We start from the raw sequence: 20,558 nt of genomic DNA on the forward strand, positions 1-20,558 counted from the left end.
AAGCTGTCCTTTTATTTATTTATTTTCTGTTGTTTCTACTGAGTTTTTTTTTTTTTTTTTTTTTTTTAAATTTTATTTAACTATTGTTGTTGTTGCTGTTCTTTTATTTATTTATGTCCTGTTGTTTCTACTGATTTGTGTTTAAAAAATAATACAGCTTAGGTTATAATGTTTTCTTTCTTCCGAATAATTTTTTTTTTTTGTAGTTGCCGAATTTGATTTAAATAAAGTAAAAAAAAAAAAAAAGTAAAAAAAATAAATAAAAAAATCGAGCAGTAACCGCTGTCTCCTCATACGCATGCGCTCCACTGCAACAGCTTGGCAGTTCGAAACCAAGCGAGGGAAAAGAAACTCCTGCAGCCGTAAGTTTTCCTCTTTTGTTTCTAGCGTTGAATGCTGCGCTTCCTTCTCATCTCTATTGGATTTTTTACATCTATGAAAAACTACGTTCATTTGTTTGTAGAAGTTTGTTCATCGGCAATGTTGACTTCCTCCTCCACAGAGCGTGTGTGGCCAGGTCCAAACAAATAACAAACAACCCCCATGTTGTGTTTTTCATTGCTCACCGACAAGTTAACGTACTGCGTTGTGCGTACTTATGTTTGCCGAAATGACCAACAGAATCAATATATTAATATTAATATATACAGTTTGTTTTGGCTTCAATATATTGTTGCCGAAAGTCAGTCAATTTTAAACCGAAGGATTTTGCAATGGAGTTCGGCTTAACATTCCTGTAATGACTGAACATGATATATTTCGCTTGCCGATACGTTCCCTCGTTTACTTACTTACCACTTATCTTACTTCAACTCTTAGTGGGAAATATATCATTCTCAATAAACAGGCACTAAAACAATTATGGGCTGCTAAACCATGCTAAACTGGAGGCTAGGCTAACATGCTCTCGTTTTAGTGTTAGCCACGTTGCTAATAAGCTAGTGCACGTCCTGTAACTTGATCTGAACCTTGTTGTATATCTTAAGTAACTGGACAACAACTGCGTCGGTTCAGATGGAGAGGAACACGTTACACGTGTTATGTTGTCACTGTTTACGCTGGTTGTTTACTGCTCCCACTTAGACAGCGTGACACGTAGGGTAACAGGTGGATCATCAGAGTTGCTATTGTACTTCAGATGCTACTTGAATGTGGTCCACACTTGTTTTATTGGCATATACTGATTTGAATGATATTTCTATCTCTTCTCCTTGCTTATGGCACTCAGTGAGACTGTCAACAGGACGTTTTGCTCCACTCTGAAAATCAAACGGCTTCAGTTGTCTGCGGTTTGAAGGCATCTTGTCCAGACTGCATGTTTCAACTCTGTCATAGATGTGTAATAGGATTTAGATCGGTGCTCACAAAAACGTGACTTCAGAACCAGTCCAATGTTTTTGTTCTTAGCCATTCTTGGAAGATCTTAGCCTTGTGTTTTGGGTGATCATCGTGTTGGAGGACCAATGATCTGTGACTGAGACAGAGCTTTCTGACAGAGGAGCACGTTTTGCTGCAGATTGTCTTGAAATGTTATTGTGCTCGACACGGATTCAAGGCACACGGTGCCAAATGCAGCAAAGCCGCTCTAAAACAGAACCAAGCTTACTCTTTTTTTTCACAGTGGCATTCTTTTCTTTGCCTAAAAGCTCCAGTTTTATCTCGTATGTCCAGAGGACATTCTTACAGAAGCATCGTGGCTCATCAATATGTATTTTAGCAAATTCCAGTGTGTTTTTATGTTTATATTTCAACGGTGAAGTCCTCCTGGTTTGTCTTCCATGGAGCCCACTGTTGTTCAAAAAGCAACTCGGGGTGCGATCAAACACAAACACTGATTCATCCTGACCTTGGAGTTCAGCTTGCATCTCTTTGGAAGTTTTCCATGACTCTTTCATCATTTAAACCATCCTTCTGTCAAATATGGGGTCGATTTTCCCTTTTGTGGCTGCAGCAGTGAGGTTGGCTACCATCCCACTGCCCCTGGATTCGTCTTTATGTTTGCAACTGTAGTCTTGGAAACATCAAGCTGCTTGGAGATGGAACTTTCACCTTTGACATGCTTGTCCATATTTCTCTTTCTGATATGAGTCAACTCTCTACTTTGCATTCTCTGGTCCATGCTCAGTGTGGTGCCCACAATTATATCAAACAGGACAGTGACTACTTTTATCTATTTATTAATCTATAGAATGGAATCTATAGAAGAACCAATAGAGTATCTCTTTTTTACACTTTTACACTGTACCATTGCATTGCCCAGTGCTTTGTGACTTAAATGAAAATGCCCCAAACATCACAGGTCTTTGGTGTTGAACTTGTACATAACACTTCAGTGTTTAGGAAGGAGTTGTTGTAGCTGAGATGAAGCACCAATGCAAGCAAAAAAAAAATAAAAAAAAATTGACATATACTGAACAAAAATTATATGAAAAAAGAATCACCCATATATATTAATATGTGATTTTACTAATGAGCTATTTGTTTTCTGTTTGACCCATATCACCCACTGGGTTTCTGTTTACTCATTCTTTCTCCCAGTTATTTGTTCTTTTCTGTCCTTTTTTCCATAATTAACTCCCATTACTTCAACCATCAATTTGTTTGTGATGTGCAATTAGTTATTTTAAATATGATATAGTTTACTGAAACAAACAATTATATATTTTAAATCATATTTCAGAATAATTAAAACATTACTCTTCAATCTGCATAATAGGAATTTAATTATTTTGCATAACATACTGTAGTCTAGTTAATTTTTTCTTAATGTTGTCTTGTCTGTATGTCATTGCCTCAATCTCTCATCTTGACTTGGTGCTCGAAGTCAGTGATGTAGGGCACATAACAGGACATGAGCATTAATAGAGAATACCCCAATTCTTTAAAGATAAGACATAAGCCAATGTAATTTAATAAGCGGAGCTTAACAGCACTGTGCTCTACATTTCTGTAAAAAAAAATTGAATTAAAAAGCGAGTGTGCGCCCACAAAAAATAAAAGTACAAATTTTGACTATTGTGATTTTTTTTTTTCCTTTTTCTCTGCACAAACAATATTATGCGACTGCACTGTCACCGATTACATTTTCATCTGCGTCAAGGTGCGCTGTCACTGATTATTATGGTGCTTCAGCAACAGACTTTGTCAAGTGTAGCATGGTGTTTAAAAAAAAAAAAAAAATGTATTTAGGTTTTAACTGCGGTGCATGCTTTCACTTGTTTCACTTGCCACTGTCATCAGGTTATATTACATCCAATTATGATATTGTGAGATTAAGTGAGCTAATGAGGGTTGCACAGGGCCACTGCTGGCTGGTCTATGCTTTAATCACCTCGTGTAATCATGTTCAGAGAGGAAAGAGATTTACAACCAACGTCTATCAGCATCCAGGGTAAAGTATTGGGTAAAATATTGTCATTTCAGGACTCAAGGACTTTGTTTGTTTTCTTTGTTTGTTGGGGGGTGGTGGTGGTGGAAAGCGGTATCTGGAACACAGGCAACTGGTGGCTACTAGTGATGTATATTTATTCAATTATTTCAATATTATTCAAACTAAATCTAAGTGGTATAACAGCAGTAAAAAAAAAAAAAAAACTAAACTTTGGTTTTATCTGTTCTTCAAATTGTAGTCAGATTTTTGCAGTGAAGCAAGTGAAATGGACAGAGGGTTTTTAATTCCAGAAGCAAAAATGAAATGGATTTAGAGGAAGGGATTTGTTCTGAACATTAGGCTCGTTTTGGCTTCGTGAAAGATGAGCAGGAGTGTTTTATCACGCAGAAAAGACTTCCTAGTTAGTGTAAGGAGATACATTAATCCATGATCTAGTAATTGCATTGATGATGATATCAGGGGAAAAAGTAAAGGCAGTTCACTGACCTATTTTCTCAGTTACCTGATATGACTACTCAGGTTTTGTCTCGCCGATCCTTCAGCTCCTGGATTTTACTCCTCACTGCTCCTCCTGCTTGGAGCTGCAGACCAATATTTATGAACTTACTCATCCTGTCTCCACCTCTCCATCCGCCTCAGTGAGTTTAAAGTAGCACACTCCCTCAATGCTTTTGAAGTGGCAGCCGCTCGCTGAGGGATAGATCATACAATATGTGACCCAGGCGACCTCCTGCTGGACAGCCGTATGAGAGTTTGAGCACATTTTACTTTCATGTTGCTGTTGCACCTTGGTATTTTTCCCTTTTTTGCCTTGGTGGCTGCTGCATTAAAGAGGTCACCCGCCACTTTTTTTTTTTTTTTTTTTTTACTTGTCCCACAACACTTGTTGGTGGGACTAAAACAAACAAACAAAAAAAGGCGAATCTAGACTCTTGCTGGTTTCCCAGTGAAGGGGCTGGCAGAGCAGCGAGGGGAGTCTGCACAGCAAGAGGCTGAAACACCCACACAGCTCAGTTCTACACAAAAACCAGTGAAACAAACATAATGTGCTGCAGGTATTCATACAATTGCACTTTAGTATGTCAGATCATGCTGTGGATCCAACTGAGGCAGTTTCCACAGTGTTTCTGAAATGCCATGCCCCTCGGAGCACTTATCTGACCTGAATGCAGCTCCAGCATAAGAAACAAGACAAGGAAATCTGACTGTTTACGCACGACTTAACATGATCAATGCTACTAATTTGCTTCATATTGATCTCAAAATGGCACAGAATCATAAATAATGTCAGTGTATGTTAGATACTAATTCATTCAGCAACTCAAGAGAGCCCCTCCACTGTACATACAATTTACTCCTCCCACTCCATCGATTCTGATAACCCATTTTATTTATTATTTTCTTTTTTGGGGCTTCTGTTGAAACTCTCTTCTTCTTTCTCACCAAAAAGTGAAAGAAACAAAGATTATACAAATGTGGGGCAAATAAGGATTTTGTGTTGGCAAATGCTCCGGGCATTGGCTGAACGAAGAGAGGACAGTTAGTGATTTTGACAAACAGTCGCTGTTTATCAGAGATGAGAAAAAAAACAACCCTACAAGGCAGCATCAGAAAACAGCCATCACTCTCATCTGACATGCATGTTTTCCCCCACGCCTTGCTCTATCCTGATTGGTTGATGTTTTGCAGGGCGGATTAATTCACATATTCTGCTGTCTCACTTGATTTTTTGACATGGCAATTTATACTAATAATTTCTGAATTTTCTCCATTGATTTATTTTGAATACGTGAGTATTTCATTGTTATTTTTTTATTTTTTTTAAATCAATTTTAGAAAAATATATAAAAATGTCTAGGAAATGACAAAATACTGTCTTGAACGAGGGATGCAAATTTAAAACAATTTTCTTAACCTGAATTTGGCCACATTCATAATCAAAAATCCATAATTGATGAGTCACTGAAACTGAATTAAATACAGTGATGGTTTTACCATAAAATAATTTAACCCTTTTTAATTCACTTTAATTCACCAACACTTCAATTTATTTTTATTTACTGAATTACAGAATGATGACATTGAGATGCACCTCAGTCTACTACTGTTATTGGGGAAAAAAAAGGTTCGCTACAGAAAAACTGGCTGTGAGAAGAAATGGGGGCTTTCTACTTTTAATGGAGAAAACAATACTCCAAGTTAAAAAAAACACCAACAACAACAACTGGGGTATGTTTTGGACAGTTTGCTTGCGATTTCCTGCTTCAGTGCTATTAGACATATTAAGATGGACTAAAGGAGCAGTAAACAAACTGACAAAGCTGCCTTTTCATCAGACTGCTTAGATTGTTAAAAAACCCTCGGTTTCGCCTTTGGTAAATATTACATCACGACGCCTTATTTCACTCTTTTCAAACAAATCATTTGTGGCCAAACATCTTTCTCAGTCGCTCTGCATTGGCGACTAGATGCTTCTATGTGCACAGCTGCATAGCTGGCGATAGTTTACATATGCATGCTTTTAGGGGACATCCGTAAACTGGTTACACTCTTTCCCTCTAAACTGCATGAGTGTCTGCACAATCATCAATCACACCGCCCGCCACCACAAACACGTTCTCACCCTGCGGGAAACACTGAGATCTCTCAGCATTTTCTCAGTTTGTGCCACAAGAGCCTATTAACAAAATTATCCAGACTCACTGAAAAGTTATTATCAGATATTTTTGTTTAATCTAAAACAAAACATATATATATATATAAAAAATAAAAATAAAAAATAAAAATCCAAAGGGAGCTTCACTGTTAGTATGTATTGTAATAAATCAGTGAAAATATGCAGAAATAACATGGCACAAAACAATGATTTAAAATTCCAGAGCTTCTGACTGTCGCTGTGTAATGATTGATTAAATGTGGAAGGTTTAAATGGAGGACAACATTTTTTATCATATTGGGTTTGTTGGACACATGTAACAAATAAAAAATAAAATTGGACCCACTTTTTTTTACTTGCTTAGAATTGTTGTGGCATTCAACAAAATAACCTATTGAATAGATATAAAACTTACATTACCCTATTCTATTCACAACTGAAACATGTAATGTGTGATAAATATCTGAAGCTGCTCAGCTGGAACAGATGTCCACGGATACTGTTGCACCAATTTTATCAGTCCAGCAATTCTTTCAGTGTTTCCTGTCACCACTAAAATGTGTTTATGCTCAGAGCAAGTGGCGCTCATCAGTTCATCAGTTCCTCAGATTTGATATTGTTGGAGGAACGTGTAATTACCCTCAGGTTGCTTGCTAAACCAGACAGTTAATAGACAGCAATGTTCACTGAGTGGACGAGGACTTCAGCATCTGTGTTGTTCAATTGTCTCCCTGCATGCCGGTCATAACAGTATACAGAAATAAATTGGGGGGTTCTTTTAATTGATTTGTTTGATTTTCCTCGGTTCTTTACAGACAATAATGGCCCGAGCACTGATAGAGCGAAAGCCCTATTTTAATGTTGTTTCTTGTTGCAGTCTTTTCAGATCTGACTCCCAAAATATATGAGGGTGGATCAGTTCCAAGACTGCTCCTGCTGGCGCATGATCACACGATGCACTTTAATTTTTGTGTATAACTCTGGATATCGGCAACGGAGACCCTTAAAATGCTTCAGGAAGTCTATGGCAATGAGGAAATGAGCCGGGCAAACTGTTTTGAGCGAACGAGTCGTATTTCCGTGGGACTGAATGTTGTGCACTGTGAATTCGTTCCACTGGGTTTAGACTCTCCACAACGAGCTCTACTGCGATGTTCTGGGTTCGACTGAAGGGAAAACATTCAGTGCAAATAACCTGAACTGGCAACTGGGTTCTTTGCAAAATGAAGACGCTCCCGCTCACGGCGCAATCGCCCACAACAGCACGATCGTCGCTCCCCACCACGCCTACTCACTGGATTTGGCTCCCCGCTGCTTCTCTGTTCTCCAGTAATCCGTCACAAACTTCGATGCGCGCTCTCTGCTCAAGTTTTAGGTGCATAAAGAAATTGCAGACACACCCGGACCGCCGCTCACAAAAAGCATGTCCGACTCGGGTGCACATTTTGATCAAGCGACAAAACTCAGGAAGCTTACTAACGGAGGCTACGGCTTCTCTGGGCTCCGTGCGTGTCGTGGTGCTGCACCAGGACCAGTCAACCCAGGAGATCCTCTTCAATTGGAGTCATTTTGATCTACTTAGGCGGGTTGCCCTAGTAGTGCCTATGTATGGGAATCACTGGTTTGGAAGAAAATTCTGACAGCTCACCGAAAAGGGACATTATATTTGAGTGGCAGTAATTATTCCAGTGGGGTGATATTTCCCTAGAAGCTCATCAACTTCTGGTCATCTTTACTAAACCACACGGAGTTCAGCACAGCAACTTGCATCACGGTCATATTTTTTTCATCCTGTGCCCCAAAGAGAAGTTTTTAGAGGTTTGCTTTTCAAACTGGTGAATGTGATGAGATGAGATGTACGTGAATGCAATTGGCCTCATCAAAATGAAAGTTATTTTATTGTTGTGTTTTACTGATCAACCAGAAGTGATTGCAAGTCATTTGAATCCACTGAGTGGTGACTAGGGATCGATATCTTTAGGCTTTTATCAATAACAGTATCTGTGCCTGTATTGGCATTTTGTGGGAATTGTTGAATTGTTGGGTTTCTCTGTATAATATTGTAAAGTCTTGCTGTAAGGACTTTAATGTGTTAAGTGCCATGAAATAACATATGTTGTGATTTGGCGCTATATAAATAAAGTTGAATTGAATTGGTACTTTTGATTATCAATTTTCAGCCTTAATGGGTTTAAAATGTATAACTAAACCCATTTTTAATGAACAGCTTACTGCAGTCCTGTTTCTCTGTGTGCAGCATTGATATTTTTATTACTGAACTCCGTGTATCTGTGCTGTCGGTGAAAGGCTCATCTCGCTCTGCCTTCTGGGAGGATTCGTCTGATTCCCAAAGCACAGGGAACTCCTCCAGTTTACAAAAAATACAGCTTTTCAACCTTTTTTTTTTTTTTTTCAACCCTGGGGTCGGGAGATAAGATTTGTGGGGATGCATGGATAAAACGTATCTCCACTGCACAGGCGGTGTGTATTATTGTGCCTCCTCCAGTGCCTCCGCTGAACTGAATCTTGTATCTAAGCCTTCTCTAATGATAAATCAGATAAAACAACATGAAAAGGAAAGACAAATATATATATATTACTTCCTTCTAAAGTTGATTCTGGTCAACATTCATTGTAACTCCAACAAAGCAATGATACTATCAGCATCAAGTCTCTCTTACTAATCAACGTAGAGTTTCAATATATATTTGCAATATACTGATATTGACCATTCATGTCCATAAAGAAGGTCAAAGGTCAATGTGACCTTGGGTCCGTCAGTATCATTGTTTTGAATTGTACATCTCATGATCGCCCTGAGGGGATTTTTTTTTTTTTTAAAGATTTGGTTCTGACATTTAGTTGGATGAACTGAATAGAATTTGGTGGTCAAAGGTAACTCTGAGGTTTGTGGTCATAACTCAATATTTCATGACAACCTTTCAGACAAATATCTATTAGAAAAAAAGAGATGATTATTCTTTTCTTTCTATTATTCAACATTACAACGGAGCAGTAGGTGAGATTGAGACCATATTTCACATTTATTACTCCCTGGTGTGATTTTATAGATCTTTGGGGTTGGATTTGCCTGTTAAGCATCCACATTTCAGAATTTATAGATTCTTTGCAGCAACATCTACCCGAGTTTGGATAGATATGCATGTTAACCACAACCTGAGTGGTTAGCAGAGGCATACAACTAGTACTACTAGTAATTATACTTTTGGATTTAGTTTATTCTCAAAATATTGATTGAATCACGTTTAAACTATGCTTACTGTTTCAGAGGTCTGGAAACAGGTAATGGGCTCATGGCTGTGCAGGAAGAGATGGTAGTGCTTTTTTTTTTTTCTGTGCTGGAGAGGAATTGTAAAACGGGGACAGATGTGCCCCGGGTCTGTCTGTCTTTCTGTTTGTTGTGGTTTCCTTCTCCCGTCCTCAGAGAGCCCGAGACTCATTGCCTGAAGTGTGGTTTTAAACCTTTTTAATAAATGGGGGTTCTTTGAGCGCCGCAGTGCGGCTCCCCCTCAACACACTCTCCGCTCGGCACTCGCAAGCTGCTTCTGACCTGATAAAAAACCCCTGGAATCACCTGCTGAGCTGTGTGAATAATTTTTTTTATTTTTTTATTTATGTTTACCTTAGGTGAAACTGCTGGAGTGTGCGCCTGTGTCAGCTGGAGTTTTATGTTGTAGAAAATGTAACCTTCAGCTGGCAGAGCTGAGCTGTGTGTTGAAATTCACCTCTGTCCATAATTAATGAGTGTACGTTGGAATATTGGAGATTGTAAAACAGCAATTAAATACAAAAGTTTAGTTTCTTTTACATTGATGGCGGGTCTGGAAGTGCTTTAGCGCAGAGCTGTTTCTGGTAGCTCATGACTTTGTTTGTCCTCTGACTGTGCCACCCAATGACACATATCTGATTAGTTTGTAAAACAAACACAAATGTTATATTTGTGTCTTCATGTTTTTTCTTCTTTCAGTATTTTCAACTCTTCCATAATCCTTCAGGAGGCTGTTCTAATGTCTCAGAGCGTAAGAGCTAAAGGCAGCGTCACCAGAAATGTTGTTCTTCTTTGAGGAACGGCTACAAAAAAAAAAAGGAACCATAGGCTCTGAGCTCATAACCCATGTTGTGCCTTACGAACTAATAAAAACAATTATAAAATCAATACCAAAACTTAAGAGGTAACCAGTGTAAAGACTTTAAAATGTGTTTAATTTGCGCTGTAAAATTTCAAATTAATTGTAGCTGAAGTATTGTATTCTTTGGTAGGCGAGAAAGAAACTGGTTAGTCTTACCTGATAGTTTTATAAACATGCGTCAGGCTCTCTGTGTTGGCCAGAGAGAAATAGCCATGTTCTTGACATGGTGCTGTTTTTGTGGCACATAAGCTTTGAAATTGAGTCAAAAATCCCTCCCAGACTATCTGTCTTGGGTTGAGTCCAAGTGTATATTATATGAGGACAGTTTCTCTTTTTGAGCCTTTGAACCAAAGATAAACACTGTTTTTAACACTGTTGTAATTCATGTATTTCAAAATGAATGTGCTGAAAACAGTTGACTTCCGAATATGATGCAGGGAGAGTGGGCCAAAACTAAAGTTGCTAAACAATGAGCTTTAAATCAACAATTTCTCACAGTACCCCATGAATTTGGAATTCATCATGAAATCTTGCAAACTATTTTACATTTGTTTTCAATTTAGATTTTTCCACAGTTTATACTTATCCCAAGATCCTTGGTTACAATTTACAAGGTCGGCATACGGCTATACCCTCTCGATGTTTCGATCCATGGTTTCAAATCCAAAATGCTTCGAACATTGCTTTTCAGTTAGTTTGGTTTGATGGATATTAAAACAAACAGCAATATTGTTTGATGAGTTCTAATATTTTTTTTGTTTTTGACAGTCCAAAATAATTGATACTGAACATACAAAAGATGCAATCAGAGATTTGGAATACGTTTTTTAATAAAATATATGAATCAATGCATGAAATTTGAATGGATTAATAGTTTTGATTTACACTTACCTAGCTGGTTGGGATGCAGTGTTTGGCTTAGTCATGCTTCAGTAGGCCACTTTGTCCTCTGAGGGGACACAAGTCGGTCATATTTTAGTGTGTGTGGTCCGTAGTCCTCACTGTTGTGCTGTGGCCACGGTTCAGCAGTGAGCTCGTATTAGGAAACCGATCCCGTGTCCCTACGCAGCCTCTCCTGCCATCATGAACATTTGATGAACTTGACCCTCAGAGTTAATGAGTGTCCCGGAGCAGCTGAGCGGTGGGTTTCAGTGATGCTTGGAGGAACGGGGAAGCGGCCGTCTGCTTGGGGTGGCCCGGCTGACATTTGGTCACGGATCAGCTGCTGTCCCACTGTGGGGGATCAGCCAACCGTTTACAGCCTACTGGTGGGCTCTGTGGTGTTGCTCTGTGTGGGGGTGGGGGGTTCGCCTCTCAGCTGAGTCTGAGGATGACTGACGTGCCAGCAGCAGGGCACTACATCTCAGCTGGCTGCCCTGTGTGTAGATAAGAACCTGCAGGTCCAGGTGTCGAGATTTTATCGTGTTTTTGCCAGCAGAATGCAGAGAGGCGAGGCGACTGCTGTAGAGATGCAGATTTGAGGGAGCTGTTGGTTTCACAGATACTTTTCCTCGCTGAGATTCAGTATTTGAATGCCTGGGACACGCTACCTGCGTTACCTGTTGCCGCGTGGTGTCATTTCATTTTGGCGTTCATATTAACGGATTAGAGCAGCACACGCCTCGCACGCACGCATGCACACACACACACACACACACACACACACACACACACACACACACAGTGCAGTTTTATGTGGGTTTTAGGCTCCTGAGTGCATGATTGGTTTCATAATGTATTTTAAGTACAGTCCAGGCTAAATTTTCACAGCAGAAGCAGGCAGCTGCTGGAATTATGAGCCTGAATTGATTCACAAAATGTAAAAAAAAAATAATTGTGTAATAAGATATATATCATGTAGATTTAACAGAGCGCAAAAAACTAAATCTACAGAATAAACCCAACGTCTATTTGTACACGCAGGTGGTTCCCAGGCAGTTCCCAGCTAAAATATACAGGGAAATGATCTGTGATCACACGTGCACTTAATCATAGCAAAAACCCAGTGTAGGCTGTAGCGACACTTCACCAGGTGAAGGGCGGAGCTATCCCTTCCTGTCGCTGCTCTGGCTTGGTGTGAGTAACTGTGTGTCTGTGCGTCTCCTTTTATACGAGTCTAAAATAAAACCACGTGCCTGCTTTTTTGGTGACAACTCATCACCTGTCGGACCTTAAAGTATTCACCGCTGATGGCCATTATCAAAGAGGAACTCCCCGATTCGATGGTAGCACCTGCAGCCCTGAACCACTGGTGACATGCTGCCGGTGTCAGGGGGGATGGGGGGGCTTCTCCTCTCAGCTGAGTCTGAGGATGACTGACGTGCCAGCAGCAGGGCACTACATCTCAGCTGGCTGCCCTGTGTGTAGATAAGAACCTGCAGGTCCAGGTGTCGAGATTTTATCGTGTTTTTGCCAGCAGAATGCAGAGAGGCGAGGCGACTGCTGTGGAGATGCAGATTTGAGGGAGCTGTTGGTTTCACAGATACTTTTCCTCGCTGAGATTCAGTATTTGAATGTCTGGGACACGCTACCTGCGTTACCTGTTGCCGCGTGGTGTCATTTCATTTTGGCGTTCATATTAACGGATTAGAGCAGCACACGCCTCGCACACACGCACACACACACACACGCACACACACACAAGTATTCACCACTGATGGCTATTATCAAAGAAGAACTCCCCGATTCGATGGTAGCACCTGCAGCCCTGGACCACTGATGACACGCTGCCGGTGTGGAGCACTGCGAGCAGCATGTACCATTGTCTCGATATCAAATTTGACAACTTAGGTTTACTTACTTGCAGCATTTTCTTTGTGAATGACATAGATTGTCAGAAGGATTGAAATATTGTCTTTATTCACTTGCATTTGGTGTATTCTTATGCTTTGTCTAAACTTGCTCTCTCTCAGCCAAATGAACAGTGTTTTGATTTCAATTAAAAACTGCCTTATGTTTGTGAATCATCCTGATGTGACATATGATATCACCTTTTGATACTCAACAGTTTTTCCATAAACTCTGTGTATAGCCACTAACGAGATTATGCAATAATCCGAATGACCTGATGTTGGTGTTTGAACTGAGCTGTTAGATGAGCTTGCAGCTCCAGAGCCCGGCCCGATGAAGGTGTAGGTGAGCATGTTAACCACAGAGTCGCTCTGAACTCATGAATGAGTCACTCATCCTGCTCCAATTCAGGCCTCTGGCTCCTCCCCTTCGGTCTCAATGAGAGATTTATTTGATTTTTTACTTTTATTTTTTTTCCTGGTTGGGTTTTCTGCCTGACTGAGTGGCTGACTGTACGGTCGAATGAACAACTCGTCTGCCTCGCAGGCTGTTCCCACTCTGTTGTCCTCGGTCGGCGAGGTACCATCGAGGGACTCGGCAGTCAAATCTGCCTGAAATCAAACTAACGAGCACTGACAGGAAGCAACGTGCTACCAGCTGGGAACATGGCCAACACTTTCCTCGGTTTCTCACTGAAACGCCTCGCAGACTTTAACCCTCCTGCTGTGCTGTCGACATGGATCTGGTGTTTCCTGTCAGAGGTTTATCCTGGTAATGAATCGTCTGTGGTGGACGACAGATCGAGTGGAGCAGAGATCACAGGTTGGCTCCATGTCTGTGAGCAGTCGTGTTTAACTGTGCTTTTAGATGCGAGATTAAGGCCTAAAACCACAGACATTCACTGCTGTCCAGGAGATGAACACGAGCCGAACGTCTTCAGATATTTCCTCGGTGGCAGATTGGATTCCAACTATTTGTCACCTTGTTGTGTTGGTACAGAACTGAATCTCTGACAGAATCTCATTTTTTGATTTGTGTCTCTGAGGTCAACTTGATGTCATGCCCGTCCACGTGCTGTCGGAGGGCGTAGGGCCAGGCACCCAGGTACCAGCGCACCTGACCAGGATCCCCATCTCACTCATCAGCACCAGCACAGACTCCACCAACAGAATCGTCAAGGTTTGTTTACAGCAATCGTAGAGGCTTTTCATTTTCTCTGCATTGAGTCTACTGTCAGACTCTACACTCCGATCTTACTCTCCAGCCACATGGAGGGGAGATAACTCGGAAAGCATTTAAAGAGCATTGCCAAGGTTATACCTTTCTTTGCTCCCAGAGTTGCAGAGAAGCTTGGCATGCTTTTATCACCCATAGACTTGACAAATACAATACTTTGTTCCCAGGTCTATCCAGAAGGTCTAACGATTGGTTGCAGCTTACACAGAACACTGCTCCAAGGGTTTTAACCTCAGAAAAAGAAGAGCTCACATTACTCCTTTTCTAAAATCTCTTCATTGGACTCCTTTTAGTTCTTGATTTGCTTATGGGTAACCTCAGTAGATCTAAGATAAAATTCTCTTTAATATTCTAAAAGTAACAACTTACTTTTCATTGCTTCAGTTGTGGACCTTTTTGTACCCTTTCTTCAACCTTTGGGATGATTTATTAAGTATGGTCACAATATTTCAATATTGTCCTTTCATCAGTGGTGGGGCCTGCATTTCACTCTTAAAACTAGGGAGGGAATTCCCCCTCTTTCATGCTTCACATAGGGGGAATTGACACTTTTTTTTTGGGGGGGGGGATTGCCCCGGGACATTGGTTATGTTTAACCCTGCCACTAACAAACCAATGCCTTTTTTTCAAATCAACCTGCCTTAGAAAAAAATTACCATATCTCTGGTAGTTTCAGCTTTAGCTGTGCTCAATACAGTCTCTGTGCACAGTCCTATGATGGTTATGCAGTTCTCAATATCCCACGTACATCATGAAGCACAGAAACTTTAAGGTCAAATTAGTAGTCTTAATGTTGTGTCAGTGTTTTTATTGCTGCATTGTTTACAGTCCACCTATTTTAACAGACAGTGTTTTGATGCTTTGGTAACATTGTTTTTGGAAGCTTTCATGCTAATACACCCACTTTAAATTGGAATTTATGTTTTGTGCAACCCGCCATGTGCCAAACCTTTTCTCTAGAGTTTCAATGATTTTTCTGTTTGTCTGATATTTCCCTGCACTGATATCCATGTTTTTTTCATCCTGTGCATTCATCTTGCAGCTAACTCCTTCTGTTCACATCCACCACACTTCCTTCTCTTCTCTTCTCTTCTCTTCTCTTCTCTTCTCTTCTCTTCTCTTCTCTTCTCTTCTCTTCTCTTCTCTTCTCTTCTCTTCTCTTCTTTTTTTTTATATATATAAATATGTGTGCCTATTTTCATGTTCTTGATTAGAATGCTGGAATATACTTATGAAAACCAATGCAGCAGAATAATCACCATGCGTCTTGCAGCTCATTTCCCTAAGGCACTTATCAACACTGCTTATTTTTTTGACGGGGCTTTGATTGGTTGACAGGCCCTTAGTGAAATGTTGCAGAGCTTCAGTCGGAGCTAAATGCTTTTCAGTTTTTCTTCAAATAGTTTTTTCCATTTATAGGGGAAAGTGGTTCATAAAGGACCATTGGTGTCGTTATCAACTGGCAACTTTATTCTGAAGACTGTCATCCAAGGTAACATTCAAACTCTTTTTTTTTCTCTGTTTCACAGGTAGCTGTTTGCACCTGGTTTTGGTCCAGGCAGCTACTTTCTGTGTTCTTTGTGTTAGAAACAAGTTTGAAATCATTATTTATCTTGACTTCACTTCCACAGTTCACCTGAGCTTGCATTTTATTTGCATTCTATTTTTTTAATAACCTTTCCCTGCTTTGTCGGCAGCAACTCAGTGTAGATCTGCTCTCTGTTGCGCAGAGGATCCCATGTTTGTTAAGTATAACCATGGGGTTGAATTTTAGAGAGGGTTCAGAATTGATCACTTTTGGAATTGTCATCAACTCACACTTCCTAATTGCAATTCTTGACCGCAGGTCTTGATAATTCAGGTTTTTCTTCTTCTATTTCTTAGTTCAGTGCATTAACACCTGAAGAAAGGCTCATTTTCCCAGGGATGCCCAATGTTTGCATTCAACCAAACATCTAGATTCACAATTCTACCACAAGACTTTTTCTCAAAAGGCTCATCTAATGGAGTTCCAAAGAGATTGTTTTACCCCCCAACAAGTCTGTGCTTGGGGTTACTACTGTCTGAGGGTTCAGGAACTTTCACAGTGGATCTTTCAGCAATGATGGGTCAATAGTGTTTCATTTGGAATTTTACAAAGGCCACTTGGAAAAACCTGTTTGACTCTTCTATTATTCATAAATATGACTGAATACATAATCAAGTCCTAAAAGTATAGAGAGAACTCGGTCAGCCAAATAAGAAAAAAAACTGTTATACTTACTCATGTATTTGATGATTCAATATTGCATATCTGCCAAACGTTGGTGCACCTTTTGGATTAGCTGCTAACAGGTCGGGTTCGTTCAGTCAATTTAATTCAAATCAATCTAATTCAATTTTATTTTATTTTTTTATAATTAAATGATAAGGTGTGAGTGGACGGCCTGTTTTATTTTTAGAACAGGGATTTAACAAAGTCTTAGCTTCACAACATGTTTGCGAAAGTTTATAATGCACGAACAAAGGAGATTTCGGAGGAACTCGGCAGGCAGGAAAAAGACAACCAGATTGTGTACAAATGGAGGAAATTCAAGAGTAATGTTCCCCTCCCGAGAAGTGGTCGACCAACAAAGATCAGTTAGAGATTAAGGCATGTAACAGTCCGCGAGGTCACAAAGGAACCCACTGTAACTTCTCAGCAACTGAAGGCCTCTCTGGCATTGGCTTAAATGTTAATGTTTGAGTCCACCATCAGTGAAAAATAATTCTGAACAACAATGGTGTGCTTGGCAGGGTTGCAAGGAGAAAGCCACTACTCTCCAAAAACAATGTTGCTCTCTGTCGAAAGTTTGCCAAAGATCACGTGGACAAGTGGAAAAATGTTTCCTATCAAGATGAGACAAAAATAAAAATTCTTGGTTTAAATAAAAAAATTAAAAAAAAATGTAAGAAGGGAAAACACTGCATTTCAATGTAAGTAACGTATCCTATCTGTGGTGGTGATAGTATCATGGTTTGGACCTGTTTTGTTTTATCTGGGCTCGATATGGGCATTTCAAGCTAAACCATATTCATGTGTGAGTGATTCACATTGTGGCATCTAAAAAAGAAAAAAAAATAGATTAAGTGCAAATTTGAGATGTCCATCTGCCCTAAGAAGGTCTACTTGAAAATAAGATCATCATTGTTTTTTTTATTTTCAGGCGGAAAAATGTAAAACGGTGGGTTTTCAAATAGTTGGCACTAGTTTGAGTAATTTTGGAAGAGCTTTGGTCTGCAGTGGAAACACCGATAACAAAAAGGCTGAAGAAACCTTTTCTGTTAATAGATATTAGTTCATCAAACAAAAAGTTATTGGGACATTTAGTGGAAATGTGGCTTATTACCAGGTGTTGGCATCTTCTGATTCTTATCATCATCAAACAAAGAAAAAAAGAAGAGAGAGGGTAACATGTTTTTGGCTTTTGGGGCTTTTTGATTTAACTTGTTAAATGCATCAACTTGAAAACATCTTTGCTGCCCTCTTCCTGTATAAAAATAATGAATACAAATTTCAGGTTACTGACCAATGTTAGGGGTTAAAGGTCTTTTGTAAAAACGTTAGTCTATGCTGTGGCTTGGTGCTCCACTCTGCTAACTTGAATAATTTTTAGTTTTTTGCGCTCTGTTAAATCTACATGATACATATCTTATTACACAATTTATTTTTTTTCCATTTTGTGAATCAATTCAGGCTCATAATTCCAGCAGCTGCCTGCTTCTGCTGTGAACATTTAGCCTGGACTGTACTTAAAATACATTATGAAACCAATCATGCACTCAGGAGCCTAAAACCCACGTAAAAACTGCAGTGTGTGTGTGTGTGTGTGTCCGTGTGTCTGTCTTGCCTGGATTGTAGGAGCAGATGGAGGCCAGTGTGTCTCATTGTTGTCTCGTTTGTGGATTCCTTATCTCTGAGCAGCCTGATTAAAGGGCCACGAAGGGCTATTGTGGCAGCGACATCATTCCTTTTATTCATTTCAACTCTGACAATTTGTCTGTGTCTCCAGCTGCAGGATGAACAAGGCCCACATCTGTATTGTCAGTGATTTGACATCTTATGTGTTCATACTGTTATAATGACAACAAATCTGTTCATCTGCCACTCATTTGCTGAAACTTGACACTTTTGAAAAGCTGACAGCCCCAGTGTTTCTATAAAAGGCAAAACAACCTATTATTATTATTCTTACTAATTTATTGTCAGTCAATCTGAAGCTCAAATATATTCAATTTATTAACGCGTCAAAGAATCAGTATTTCTCCACAATTGAAAAGACAACTATCAAAATATAGGCAATTAATATGACAATTCATTTTCTGATAATCAATTAATAGACAAATTGTTTTCACTCCAGAGGGAGTAAAAGTTAATCACAGAAGCTGTCAAATAAATCCAATACTGAGTCCCCTAACTGAATAATAACTAATGACTGTCCCCTGTGACTAATGTGTAACATTCATGAAAACAAATTCGTATCTGTCACATATGACATTTTGTTTCATCTTCCTGATCTGAATGCTGATTCTTCATTCCAACATGTTCTGCATCTGGTTTTCAGAAGAAGACTCTTCGCTGAACGTCTCCTTTCAGAACATGTCCATCAACGTTGTCCTCAGCGGAGCGCTGGCCAAGAATTTCAGTCAAGCTGTCAATCAAGGGGTAGGTTCGATCATTCATCAAAGGTAGGATGTTAAACTACAGTCATCACTGATTTTAGAAGTTTCCCTTCAGAAAATAAAATACACATGGAGCTCCAGCAGTCACTGTGTCATTTTCAAGTGTCAGTGTTTCTTTGAAAAACTGAAAAAGTATTGATAGGGATTTTTCTAAACTACGAATATTGGGTCACATACACACCTGATGTATGGAGCACGTATTACATCCTGTGATATGGTGTTGATGATGAAGTTCACATGCTGAATGATGTGTGGTGTGTGTGACTGCAGAATGTAATTTACAGTTTGAGTTATTTTTTGTTACCTCTTCTCCCCTCTGTCACTCAAGTGGTGTCTCTGTTAGCTGGCAGAGTTCACACATTCTTTGACTCCTCAGACAACTCTAACTTCATTGTAATGTCTCTCTCACAAAAAAGCGGATAGTGGCCTTTACCTATTCAAAGACCCGTGTCTTCACTTGAAACAGGATTATATTACTGATAGGTGTCTATTTTTGGTTACTCCTGTTTTTATAAATACAGTTGAAACCAGAAGTTTACATACACTGTGCAAAAAGACACATAACACTTTTTTTCTCACTGTCTGAAGTTAAATCAGACTAAACCTCTCCTGTTTCAGGTCCGTTAGGATTACCAAAATTATTTAACTTTTGCTAAATGTCACAATAATGAGAAAGAGAATATTTTAGAGAATTTTTCATTACTTTCTTCAAGGTCAAAAGTTTACATACAGTTCCTTAGTATTTAGTAGCATTGCCTTTGAACTGCATGACTTGGGTCAAACGTTTTGGGTATCCTTCCACAAGCATCTTACAGTACTCTGCTGGAATTCTGGCCCATTCCTCCTGACAGAACTGGTTTAACTGAGTCAGGTTTGTTGGCCGCCTCGCTCGCACACGCCTTTTCAGATCTGCCCACAAATTTTCGATGGGATTCAGGTCAGGGCTTTGTGATGGCCACTCCAAGACATTGACTTTGTTGTCCTCAAGCCACTTTTTAACTATTTTGGCAGTATGCTTCGGGTCATTGTCCATTTGGAAGACCCATTTGCACCCAAGTTTTAGCTTCCTGGCTGATGTCCTGAGATGTTGCCTTAATATTTCCAGGTAATGTTCTTTCTTCATGATGCCGTCTATTTTATGAAGAGCTCCAGTTCCTGCTGCAGCAAAACAGCCCCACAACATGATGCTGCCACCTCCATGCTTCACAGTTGGGATGATGTTTTCAGGTCTACAAGCTTCCCCCTTTTTCCTCCAAATGTAACGGTGGTCATTATGGCCAAACAGCTCCACTTTAGTTTCATCAGACCACAGGACATGTCTCCAGAAGTTAAGGTCTTTGTCTTGGTGTCTTTTTGCAAACTGTAATCTGGCTTTTTTATGTTTCTTTAGGAATAATGGCTTCCTTCCTGCTGAGTAGCCTTTCAGCCCATGTCGGTGCAGGACTCATTTTACTGTGGATAATGACACTTTCTTACCAGCTTCAGCCATCATCTTCACAAGGTCTTTAGCTTTTGTTCTGGGGTTGATTTGCACATGTCGGACCAAAACACGTTCATCTCTGGGACACAGAGTCCGTCTCCTTCCTGAGCGGTGTGATGGCTGGACATTCCCATGTTTATACTTGCGTATAAT

At 39.8% G+C, this 20,558-nt stretch overlaps 1 protein-coding gene across 1 annotated transcript in view; it reads left to right on the forward strand.

Moving 5' to 3' along the window:
* Nucleotides 1-313: 313 nt before the first annotated feature.
* The window catches only part of pot1 (protection of telomeres 1 homolog), a 70,704-nt gene continuing 50,459 nt past the window's right edge, over nucleotides 314-20,558 (forward strand). The window contains exons 1-4 of the mRNA XM_069162422.1: nucleotides 314-362; nucleotides 14,034-14,167; nucleotides 15,644-15,716; nucleotides 18,808-18,908. Of these exons, the coding sequence (XP_069018523.1) occupies nucleotides 14,048-14,167; nucleotides 15,644-15,716; nucleotides 18,808-18,908 (294 nt within the window). The 5' untranslated portion in view covers nucleotides 314-362; nucleotides 14,034-14,047. The remainder of the gene's footprint in view (nucleotides 363-14,033; nucleotides 14,168-15,643; nucleotides 15,717-18,807; nucleotides 18,909-20,558) is intronic.

Source organism: Embiotoca jacksoni, unplaced genomic scaffold, assembly GCF_022577435.1.
Source record: "Embiotoca jacksoni isolate LCO1_2020_lvr unplaced genomic scaffold, fEmbJac1.0.p SCAF_3, whole genome shotgun sequence".
Lineage (NCBI taxonomy): Eukaryota > Metazoa > Chordata > Actinopteri > Embiotocidae > Embiotoca > Embiotoca jacksoni.